This window comes from Sceloporus occidentalis, unplaced genomic scaffold (assembly GCF_023333645.1).
Source record: "Sceloporus occidentalis isolate IW3139 unplaced genomic scaffold, rSceOcc1.0.p SCAF_7, whole genome shotgun sequence".
Classification (NCBI taxonomy): domain Eukaryota; kingdom Metazoa; phylum Chordata; class Lepidosauria; order Squamata; family Phrynosomatidae; genus Sceloporus; species Sceloporus occidentalis.
The window spans coordinates 15748348-15760063 of NW_028316987.1; the positions used below are offsets into that span (position 1 = coordinate 15748348).

The window sequence follows — 11716 nt, forward strand, 5'->3', positions numbered from 1 at the left end:
GAGAATCGTAGAAAACGAGTCCAAGAGAATAGTATTCATAACCAGTACAAGACCCTTGGCTCCCATAAGCAAAGAGCTTGGAAACATTTTAAAAAAAAATTACAACACCCACAGTCCACCAGGCAATATGACTCCTATGTTAGCTGTCAATTCTAGCAATTGGTAGTTCAAAAAAGAAGAGAAAAAAGGGGGGATTTCAAGCTCAGCAAAATCAGCTTTTCCCCTTTCCTTTTTGCCCTGGTTAGGGTACAAGGAACTTAGGAAGTTGTCTTACACTGCATAGTACCAGTGGTCTAGGTAGTTCAGCACTTGTCAGCAGCACTGCAGAAATGCTGACCTGAGTCTTTCCCAGCCTTTATTGGAAAATACCCAGCAAAATGAACAGGTGAAGATCTACAAAAAATGTTGTATTTTGGGGGAAACCACAATCTTGTTTATCAGCAATTTAAGCCTAGTTGAATTCATCCACTTTTGTCTTGAAGGAGAAAAAAAGGGCAAGTCAATCTATCAATCCATACCCTCCAAGCCCTTTCCTCTGACACATCTATTTCTTGCCACTTTCCTTTAACTCTAAGCCCTGGATGAAATTCCACTTAGCTTTACTGTCCTCTGAGATTTCTCTCTGAATCAAATTTTCGGTTTGTAACCTGCTCTAGGGACTTCTCTTTTCTACTAAACCTGTATGAAATTCTGTTTTACACAGAACTATGGCTGCGAGCATTTCACTGGTAACAGCTTTAATGCTTAAGATGTTGGAATCATCAGTTCCTCTGTTTCATCACCACCAACACACATTATAAAGAACTGCACAGACCAAAGACTCAAAATGTATCGGACTGAATTAAATTAGCAGAATATTATTTAAATGGTAATAATGTCCATAAGTAGAATATAGCCTGAAGAGGAATTTGAGGCCATCTGACCAAGGCTCCTCCAAAGAAGGGAAGAGTGAAGAAAGAAAGTTGAAAATTCTCTCTTTTTCGTATGGCAACAGCCATTGAAAGTGGGAAGAAAAAATGAAAAGAAATAAAAAGCTAAAAGAAATGATGATCAAAAAACTCATTGAAGATAACATTCCTAGAATTTCAATGAGCACAGGGGGTGAAAGGGAACCAAGGGGAAAAGCTGATGCATGCTAATGCAGCTGTAGTGGGAGGAATCTCGCCTCAACTATGTGAATTCAGATGATCACCCAAAGAACCACATTCATAGGTAACCAACCTGTTTTCCTCTGTTCCATTTCAGCCATTTCACCAACACGACACTTTATGAAGAACTACATAAACCAAGGAGTCAAACATGCCTCAGACTGAATTAAATTCACCAAACTTTACTTAAATGGCAATAACACAACCTTGCTGAAAGTACACAGAGATTGATTAGCTTAGCCCCAACAAGCAATAATTCTGGGTCAATTTTAGCTGCAGACGATGAAGTGTGCGGTGCACCCTGGCTTTTAGTTCATCTTCATAAGCTTGTCAAATGCTACCCTTCCTGTACCTTGCATATATGAGAAACTGGATTTTGCTCTAACAACTCCACCAACCAAAAGCAACCTTTGGCTAGAGTTTATATGCCAAGGCATATAACAGTTTCCCCTTAAGTGGTTAATAAAAGTAGAAAGTGACAATGACAGGGGAAGATGGGAAGAGAAGTAGCCACCACACAGTTCTTTGGTTACAGATGTTGGCTACAATCACTCAGCCCAACATTTAGAGAATAAACGGGTACAACACTGTTTTCTGTCACTGTTCCAAGGAAAAGGGAGAGTGCCCACCCTTCATCCTTCCCTCAAACTTTGCCCAAGTTATACTGCTGAAGGATTTAAAAAAATGTTCCTTCTGCTGAGCAATCTTTGTGTCTGTATGCTGTGCCATATATTAGATGAGGGGGAAGAGGGAGAGGGGTCCAACTGCTTTCCCTGGCTACCGCTTCCTCTCGCCTTTTTGTGTTCTCTTCTTCTCTTTCTCCTTGCGTTCTTGCTTTGACAACTTGTCCTTCTCCCGCTGGAGCTTATCTTGTTCCTTCTTCCGCTGTGACTCATCCCGCTGGTGCTCCCTCTCCAATTTCCGGGCATTCATCATGTCTTCTAGGTTGGTGTTTTTGAATAAAGCTGGAAGGAGGGAGTTAAGGACAATCAGGAACACAGAGGGTGGCATCTTGTTAGTGGCATATGCAGGCGTAAGGCCATCTTCCACCTCCATGTCTTTTTTTTGACCAGTGTGGAAAATGGTATTCTCTTCCATCCTTTGCAATGACCAAATCCCTAGCCCCAGATTTAGTACTGAGCTGCTGTAGTCCTCCCATCAGCTATTCCATGGCTGAAGGAGAGCGAGGGGAACGGAGAAGCTTCTGGTTTTATCTCCATAGCCAGAAACAGAATGGTTTCATTATCCACAAAGCTCTCTGGAGGAGCCTGGTGAATTTCTTTGGATGATGTAATCATTCTGGACCTAGCTACAGAACACAGCAACTCAGTGGTGAGTCCAGGTGGTATTGAGCAGGTAGCTGCAGCATTGTTTTACATGTGGAACTGCTATGGTATACCATATGGGATCTCAGCCAGAGTCTGAATTCACCTCAACCACACACCATTCTTCCTACAACTGATGCCTTTGGTTATCTGATCAGGACAGAGACCTGTAAGGACTCAGTCCAAATATGATTTACATACTATAAGAGATAGAAATATCTAGCCCACAGGCCTACTATGGTCCACAGTGGGACAGAATCTGGCCTGCCCAAAGCTTCCTGCCAACCTTCACTCCTCCTCCAAAGCTCTCTCCTCAAACAAAAGTAATTCTGCTATCTACAAGAACAGATTATCTTTTATAAGGGAACTCCCATTGTTTCCTTCACTGTTTGGAGGGACTCAGTCGCTTGTTCTCAGTTGGTGCTCACAAAAGCCTGCTAGCTTAGAATGATCCTCTCCCCATCTTCAATTCCTCATGTAACAACAGTGGAAAAGAACCACTACCAGTACAAAGTACAAAATGCAGAAATGCTCATGCAACTTGTATCTTTGCCATGGAAGGGCGCATAGCTCTACAGAACTTTGCCCACCATACTTCTTCCCACCTAGTGCTCTTACCGCTGGCTGGCAGGTGGGCGAGAATGGCTCTTCCACATAAAAATGGGCAAAGCTCATGGCTAGAAACACTAATGACACCAGGCAGTGTGATTACATCTTTGATATCATCTGGCACAAAGAGAATCCAGTCCACTTCCATCCATTTAACTTCCCAAAACCTGACTTATTGGATAGCGGCAAGGATGTGAGATTCCGGTATTCAAATTTTAACTGAGAATTTCATTTGTATAGTTAAAATAATATCCTTACTTCAGCCTAATAGTATCCTTACTTCAGCCTCTGAAGAGAAATATACTGAAAAAATGTAGCTGTTTGCAAATCAGAAGGTGTTATACAAATGATCACTAACAGCACCCATTCTTGTATAATTCACAGTACCCATCTAAGCTGTCTCATCGAGGCACAAATCAAAGTATTCTACAGCAATGAATATGAAAGTGAACTTCACAACTCACAATCCAAGGTAAAGCAGTGAGACTGCATTTCTCCCCAGAGATTCCATCCAATAGACATGACTGTCCTTTTTGCTCTAAAATGAACTAAACATTCCCTTTCTCACATTACTAATCAACAGTAGTCTCAAAAGGATACATTTTTCAGAGCTGATAGTCACGGCTGCTGCTCCAGGATCATCTTGAACATCTGATTCAGTGTGCTGAGTTAAGGGTATTTGAACATTTGGGATAAGGAATACTGCAGCAGGTGGGATGTGTGGAATAAGAGGGAGCACAAGAAACAGTCCTTGGGGAACACCATACAGTACATACAGTATTCCTTGCATTCCCAGACCTTTCTAAAGACACTTGCTTTATTTTCCTTTAACATTTGGTATCAAGTAGGGCAAGATGAAAATATCTGTTCCCAGTATCTAGCAATTAGATATATACTGCCTCTGAACATGAATTTCCATTCCTAGCCACCCAGCTTATAGGCTACAATATCCCTGTCCTTTGTGAATGTGTCTATGAGCATTAACATATCTTTACAAGTGTATATAAGAACATCTTGAAGCAAGTTTATGTTGACTTTGATATTTTGTTCCACCTACATAGCCCACCAGCAATATGAGGGGCTGCTAATGTAATCATATTTCAAGGCAATGAAATGTGCTATTTAAGCTGCTAGCGAAGTGGGACAATAATATTTTCTGATTTAAGGGGCAAGTTCAGATCTCTAGATTTCCCACATATCACATATGGCACACCCGCGTAAAATGCGAGCACACTGTATTTTACCCTTGTTTCCATCTCTTCCTCCCCGTTTCATCTCCTGTTTTAAATGATATACTGTAAGCTCCCAGGAGCAGGTGGTTATCTTCTGATTTGTTACTCTCTGAAGTGATATTGCATACTTATCACTACATAACATTTTATTCATTAATGGATTATACCCATACATTGCTCTGATTCCACAAAAGGAGTTTTGAATTCAGAGCCTGAGAGCCATTAAAGTTATGGCCATTTCTCTAAAAATAAGCATGCCCCCCTGAGATCAACCTGGAGTCCATGGAGATTTATAAACAGGAGTTCACTGTGTGAGATGACCATAATGTAGATCCAACTAAATTTCAAAACTTGCATCATAGAAAGGATATTCTTCATCATCAGTCACATCAGCATACTGTGCCAAGAGAGCAGCCTTCCGCAGTGTTTCCTCCTTGGAGACCTCCTTTGGTTTCACCACAATCTGTGCCTGCTTTTCAATTATGCTGGCAATGGCTTGCACTTCATCTGGAGAAGGAAAAGAACAGATCAAACATATCTAAATACAAGTCATGAGCATACAAACAAGAGTCCAGGGTTGTGTTTCTACAGGCTCACCCTACATTCCCTTCAGATCTTACCCACATTGGCTTTGCATGTGTTGGGGGTTACTTAGGACTATTTTGAGTCCAAGTATGAAAGTAAGTTACAATTAGAATCAATATCAAAACAGATAGGAAATAGCTTCTCCAAATAACTTCCCTATCAAAATAATAAAATGAAAATCTTGCATCACTTCCAGAATATACTCAGTATCTGCTAGTACAAAGAGGGCACCTCTGAGATACTGTTCTGGCCCAATTTTAGAGATCATCATTCACACTAAACAGAGAATTCCCCACGCTTTTAAAATTTAAACACTGTTACATCCATATGTGTACAACAAAGATCAAGATTAATCAAGTCATTTAATACCTCAAGGTTTTTTGTAGTTTCTTAACTTACAGCTTGTATATGATAAAATAAAAACTGATGTTGGTCATGCAATATTCCTTTACAGTGAATTTCTGAACTCTCTTCGCTATCATATTATCTAAGGTATCTTTAATCTTGTCTGGATCTCATATGGACTTGTGTAATTTAAAGCAGGTAAAAGTGATCTGGGTGTAGAGAGTGCAGGAAAATCAGCAGATTGATCTCCACTGGCAGTGCATCCAGGACAGGCTGTAAATCTCCATCTAGAGGACTGGTTTTCCTGACAAACTCTTTGGTCACCTTGTCTGGAGGCAGCATTTTGTTTGCTGTCATTCACTGCCCTTAAACATTTATTCAGAATTTCAACCAAATGGGTAAATGGAGAAAAGAGGCAGAGTTGTGCATCATCCATATCACTGCAGTCCAAACCTCTGGATGACCTCTCACAGCCATCTCATGAGAATATTAAAAAGCAAAATGAAAACGTTAGAACTCACCCAGAGCTACACTCCTCTATTGCAGAACTTTCTTCCATCATAATCTCTGACAACATTTAGTGCCTGTTAGGATGCTTCAGCTGCATCTCAAACTCAGCATGGCGAAGTCTAAACTTGATGTTACCTCCCAAATATTCCTCTTTATATATTTTCTGCATACATTAACATCACCATCCATCCTGTTGATCAGGCACAGAGCCTTGATTTTACCTTGGATTCTTCCCTTTCTTCTCCTGTTCAGTTTATTGTCAAGTCAAATACAGGTATACCCCAGTTAACGAAGTAGATGTGTTCTTGGGCTTCTTTAACAAAAAATTTGATACCAGAGCCAGAAATAACATGGAAAGAATAGGGATACGTTCCTACACCACAAAAGAGAAGAGTTCAACATATTTCAGCAAACTTTATTCAAAGCTAACAATATGCACATATGAAATGAAACAACTAGGCTGGGTAAGCCTTGCATAAATAAAGAAAAATATTTTGAACCTTTTCTGGAGACCACTTAAGAACTTCTTCCAAAATATATCTAGTGATATATTTTTTCTTTTACCACCTTTCTCTTTTCTTATGATTTCCATTTTAATGGCTGAACTTACTGATCTATACTTTTTTTAACATTCAGGCTTATTTGCTTTCCTCTTTTCTCTATGTTTGTTGTTCACACATTCTCAGTAAGGGATTATGGAGACAGCTGTTTTTTACCTTGCAAGGTGTACACAAGCACACACAGCAACAGTAAAATCGGCTACAACATAACCCGATTCTTTCCATGCAGAACCTTCATTGCAGAAATGAATGCAAAAATGCATGCAAAAGCAGGCACAAAAAACATTGTAAAAAGGAGCTTTACCGACAGAGGCTTTGTTAACTGAGGTATACCTGTAATTTGTTTCTGCATAAAACCGTGAAAATACATTGCTTCTTTCAATGAACTTTCAAATTTGCCTTTTTGTGAATCTACTAGATTACTGCAACCTTCTCCTGTCTCCTCCTCCTTTCCTTGTCATATCTTGGGTCTCTCACCTCTGCTCAGAGGTCTACTGCCAGACAGTCTATCTGTTGTAAAGTCGAAGGCTTTCATGGCCGGAATCCATAGTTTTTGTGGGTTGGCCACATAGCCTGAAAAACCCACAAAAAAGTCTATCTGTTGTCACTTAAGGCTACACAATTTTTCTTAAATCCCTGCTCTGGCTTCTTGTTTCTTTCCACATCCAGCACAAGGTCTTTAGCTTTACATTCACAGTTTTACCCAATATCCCTCTCCTATCATATCCTATTATGTTCCTATCCTTCACTATTCCAACCCAATCATTCCCAGCCTTATAGTGATATCTGCTACCTTCCACCCACTCCCTCTCTTGATTCTCCATGCACCCAAACATGATACCATCTCTCTTCAAAGCCCTACTTTCCCTTAAAGGTTTCTATTTAATCTCCGAGTCTTCATGTGCAAATGTAACAAAGCTTAAGCACAAGTGAATTCTATACATATTACAGTGTGCTCTCCTCTTACGCAGGGATCCGTTCCGGATCCCTCCGCGTAAAGGGAAACCAGTTCATGCTGAAGCCCCATAGGAAGTAATGGGGCTTGCAGCAGTGGTGCATGGCGGTGCAGCAGCGCACATGCACCACGGGTGTGCAACCCATTAGTTCTTCCAGGGCGCCTGATGGGCTCTTCCGGCATGGCTTTCAGCGTATGATGAAAGTTGTGTATGGCTCACCCGCGTAAAACGCGGGCGCACTGTATTTTACCCGTTTCCATCTCTTCCTCCCCATTTCATCTCCTGTCTTAAATGATATACTGTAAGCTCCCAGGAGCAGGTGGTTATCTTCTGATTTGTTACTTTCTGAAGTGATATTGCACACTTATCACTACATAACAACGGCAGGCCTTTCCTGGATAGATAATCCCGGCCTCAGGAACCCTCTTCTCATGAGAATTCCTAACGTCCTCCCTGGAAATTTGCGTGGAATGCTGCCAGAGTTTGCTGTTTTGTTTTTGTTTGTTTTGTAATGGTGTGTATGTGTTGATGTTGTTTTAAATTGTTGGTTTTAATTATAATTGATTTAATCACTTTTTAAGGGGGGGAGGGAAGTAGATTTTGATATATATTGTATTGTATTTTATTATTGTTAGCCGCCCCGACTGACCTCAAAGGGGCGGGATATAAATATTATTATTCATTAATGGCTAGTACAAGCAATGTTTTCTAAAATATCCTTTATTAGTATTGTAGGGAACCAAAGAGCCGGTACATATTGGCATGAAAAGCTGCCTTCCAACCAGCTTGGGGACATGGCGTATGCATGATGCACACCCCCAAGGCAGCTGGCTTCATGCTGCCCAGCTGCCCACCAGCAGCCAGCTTCAAGATGCTCTGACGGTGTGGCGTTTATATACGAGAGCCATAAAGCTGCAGTGGGGAGGAGAAAGCCAACTTTTTGCCAGCTCAAAAAAGGAGCAGCACTTTGCTGCTTCTTTTTGGGCTGGCAAAAAGCCAGATTGGGGGCGCAGTGTGCAGTTGCTGCAACCCCAGCCTATCTCTTTCAGGGGTGGTCTGTTTCGCCCCCAAAGTCTCAGAGATCAAGGACAGAAGCTTGTGTAGGATAATTAAGAGAATGAAAAGAAAATATAGCAAGGGGAAAAAACTCTTAAAGCTTCAGAGAAAGAATGTATAAACACCACATAAAAAGTCACTAAAGTGATGCCAAAATGAATGACATGAAATACCTTCTTTTTTCTCAGCATTTCCAGCGTTTTGGGCTTCTGACCACCTTTCAACTATTTCCCTGCAAACATCTTGGAGCACATCTTCATCCTGATAAAGTGGAGAACAATGTTTTAAGTTGAAAAAGATTTCTTCATAGTTAAAAGAGAAAGATACCACTCCGAGTGCTTTTTATATGGATCATGAAGTTGTGAAGGTCAAATCCAGTCCTTCCTTGGGCTACTTTCAATTTGACCCCACATGGTGTTACCTGATCCCTTTCTGGTCCTAGTGAGAAAAGGATAATGATTGGCTACATCTGCTCACGTAAGAACACAAAACTGTATTCAAATTGCAAGTGGAGAAGCCTACAATTAAATGCTACATTACTCTTTTCATTTTTTCAGCATAATATGTAAGTGTCCATACTTGTTTTTTTATCTATGCATTGCACAGCCACTCTATAAACATGAAGCCCTTAATGCCAGTTTTTGCCATCTTTTATACAGAACCTGATCATTGAGTGTGGAATCAATTCATGCAATACACTTGAACTGTAGTTTGTTGCAACACCAGATCTGCACTGCAGAAATTATCCCGTTTGACCTCATTTTAATTATCATGGCTTAGTGCTGTGGAATTCTGGGAAGCGTGGCTTTATGAGACATTGAGCACTGGTGCCATGACAAACTACGAACCCCAGGATTCCACAGCACTGAGCCATAGCAGTGAAAGGGGATTTCACTGAGCCCTGGTGGCGCAGTGGTTAAATGCCTGTACTGCAGCCACTCACTCAAAAACACAAGGTTGCGAGTTCAAGACCAGCAAAGGGGCCCAAGCTTGACTCAGGCTTGCATCCTTCCGAGGTCGCTAAAATGAATACTCAGATTGCTGGGGGCAAATTAGCTTACAGTTGTAAACCGCTTAGACACTGCTTAGAAGATATGAAGCAGTATATAAATGCTTGTTTTGTTTGTTGACTGCCATGGCTCAATGCTATGGTGCCTCCAACAAACTACAATTCCCAAATTCCATAGCATTGAACCATACCTGTTAAAGTGGGGTCAAACCGAATTATTTCATCTAAATGCAGCCTAGCAAGCCATTCATGTCTGACCCATGCACCCCCATCTACATCATGGTCCAAAACACACTGCAGAAATAATTCAGGTTGAGACCACTGCTAGGGAATTCTGGGAACTGTAGTTTTGTGAGACATCTAACACTCTCTGTCAAGAGAGCTCTGTTGCCACAATAAACTAGAGTCCCCTGGATCCCCTAGTACTGAGCCAGAACAGATAAAGTGGTCTCAAACTGGATTGTGTCTGCAGCGTGTGTTTTGGACCCACATGCATAATTGTGTTGTCCTGCCTTGTAGGCTTATCTTTGTAGTGCAGAGGCAGCCCTGGTAAATTTCTAACAGAGGAAAGATCTGAACAGAAGCTTCCTAACCCACTCTTCAGATGCCTGGGCTGCAGCCTTTTAGATTGTAACCCTGAGGGCAGGGAACCATCTAATTAAACATAGTATTAATAATCATAATTATAAGCAGCCCCGAGAGACTTAATTCAGTGCTTAATTCAGTGTAACAAATGCAAATGAAACCCTAAAACCAGGAGAGAAGCTAAGCCTCAGTTTTAGCTTAGCCTTCTCCTGCTGCAATGCAGAGCAATGGGAGAAACCAGGCTACGGAAGCCGGCCTGGGCCAATCCTGAAAAGGCCGCCTTCGCCTTCATCTTCGCCTCCCTCACCGGTTCCCCCGCCGCCAGCGCTCCCGCCAGCCCTTCCAGCCGCTCGGCGTCGCACTCTGCCTCCCGCAAGACGCCTCGGATGTATCCGCCGTAGACGTCCCCGTCCAGGCCCAGGGCCTCCAGGCGCCCCTCCAGCCACGGCTCGAACGCGCAGGGCGCCGCCATCTTAGGTCAGGCTGCGAGGCAGGCGCGGCCCAAGGCGCATGCGCGACAAGAAGGGGCGGGGCTTTAACACTGAGGGAACACAGATAGGAAAGAAACTGAGTCTGACCCTTTTGGGATGAATAGGCCATTTCCTAGTGCACCCTGAAGCAGCCTCTGTATGGCAGGAATAGCCCAGTTTGAGACCACTTGAACTGGCAGGGCTCCAGGCTGTGGAATTCTGGGAAGTGTAGTTTGTTGTGGCACCAAAGGTGCCACAACAAACTACACTTCCCAGAATTCCACAGCCTGGAGCCCTGCCAGTTCAAGTGGTCTCAACCATTGTTATCCCTGCAGTGCAGATGCAGCCTTAGCCTTCTCTGTCACAGGGATCTGGTGCCAGAGCAAATAACAGTTCCCAGAATTCCATAGCTTTGAGCCATATGGCAGTTGAAGCAGTGTCAAACTAGATTATTTCTGCCATGGGGATGCAGCCCAAGAAGCTGTTTTTAAACACCGCAAAGGGTGGAAGTTAAGAGTTCAACTACACTATAGAAATAATCCAGTTCGACGCCCCTTTAAGGGCTGTATCCCCCATCCTATGGGATCCTGGGGCTTGGAAGTCTTCATCCTTCTCTGCCAAAGGAGTGCTGGTGTCTGGAGCACAACTATAAATCCCAGGATCCTGTAGGATGGAGCCATGGCAGTTAAACTGGGGTCAAACTGCAGTACAACCAGCCCTCCATATCCACAGATGTTTCATCCACATATTCAAAGCCAAGACTGTAGGTCATTTCCAGTGGCTCCTGCATTTCAGAAGTGGCACTTTAACTAGAGGTCATTCTCACTGACCTGTGGCTTACTATGCATAGAGGAATGTTGGACTGGAAATCCAAACTGGTTTCACTCCTATCTTTAACCTCCAGTGTCTTATCAGTTCTTAGATGATTTTAATTGTTTAAAATTTGGTTGTATTTTATTAAAAAAATGTGCGACATACAAATGAAATAAATAAATAAACATGCTACTATACGTTGAGAACTCTTACAGCATATAAAGTCATTGTAATTTTCTTAACATGAATAAATATATTATTAACAATGTGGCGATCACTGAACCTTCCCCATTGCTGTCTAAAATACAGAGGACTGTTAATAATAATAATAATAATAATGATAATAATTTTTATTTATAACCCGCTTTTCCAAAAATAGATCAAAGCGGGTACAGCAAGGAAAAAATGTAACACAATATGCAATATAAAAACATACAGTATAAAAACATCATAAAAATAACCCGATACATTAACACACTATAAAATCTACAACGAACGTTAAAACCAATGTTA

General features: G+C 41.8%; 1 protein-coding gene across 1 annotated transcript; it reads right to left on the reverse strand.

Moving 5' to 3' along the window:
• Positions 1 to 1310: 1310 nt before the first annotated feature.
• Positions 1311 to 10415, reverse strand: CCDC43 (coiled-coil domain containing 43). The gene is made up of 5 exons (XM_089532068.1): positions 10228 to 10415; positions 8500 to 8587; positions 4686 to 4821; positions 3683 to 3741; positions 1311 to 2113 (listed from the first exon to the last, which is right to left on the reverse strand). The coding sequence occupies exons 1-5, from the start codon at positions 10390 to 10392 to the stop codon at positions 1926 to 1928; spliced, it is 636 nt and encodes a 211-aa protein (XP_089388194.1). The 5' UTR covers positions 10393 to 10415; the 3' UTR covers positions 1311 to 1925.
• Positions 10416 to 11716: the final 1301 nt, after the last annotated feature.

Bases quoted from the DNA above. Each gene is read 5' to 3' on its own strand.
- CCDC43 (XM_089532068.1), bottom strand. From the start codon at position 10,392: ATGGCGGCGCCCTGCGCGTTCGAGCCGTGGCTGGAGGGGCGCCTGGAG. The intron at 8,588-10,227 runs GTGAGGGAGGCG...CCACTTTATCAG, and splicing joins CGCTGGCGGCGGGGGAACCG to GATGAAGATGTGCTCCAAGA. The intron at 2,114-3,682 runs GTATCCTTTTGA...CCCTCCTTCCAG, and splicing joins GACTATCAGCTCTGAAAAAT to CTTTATTCAAAAACACCAAC.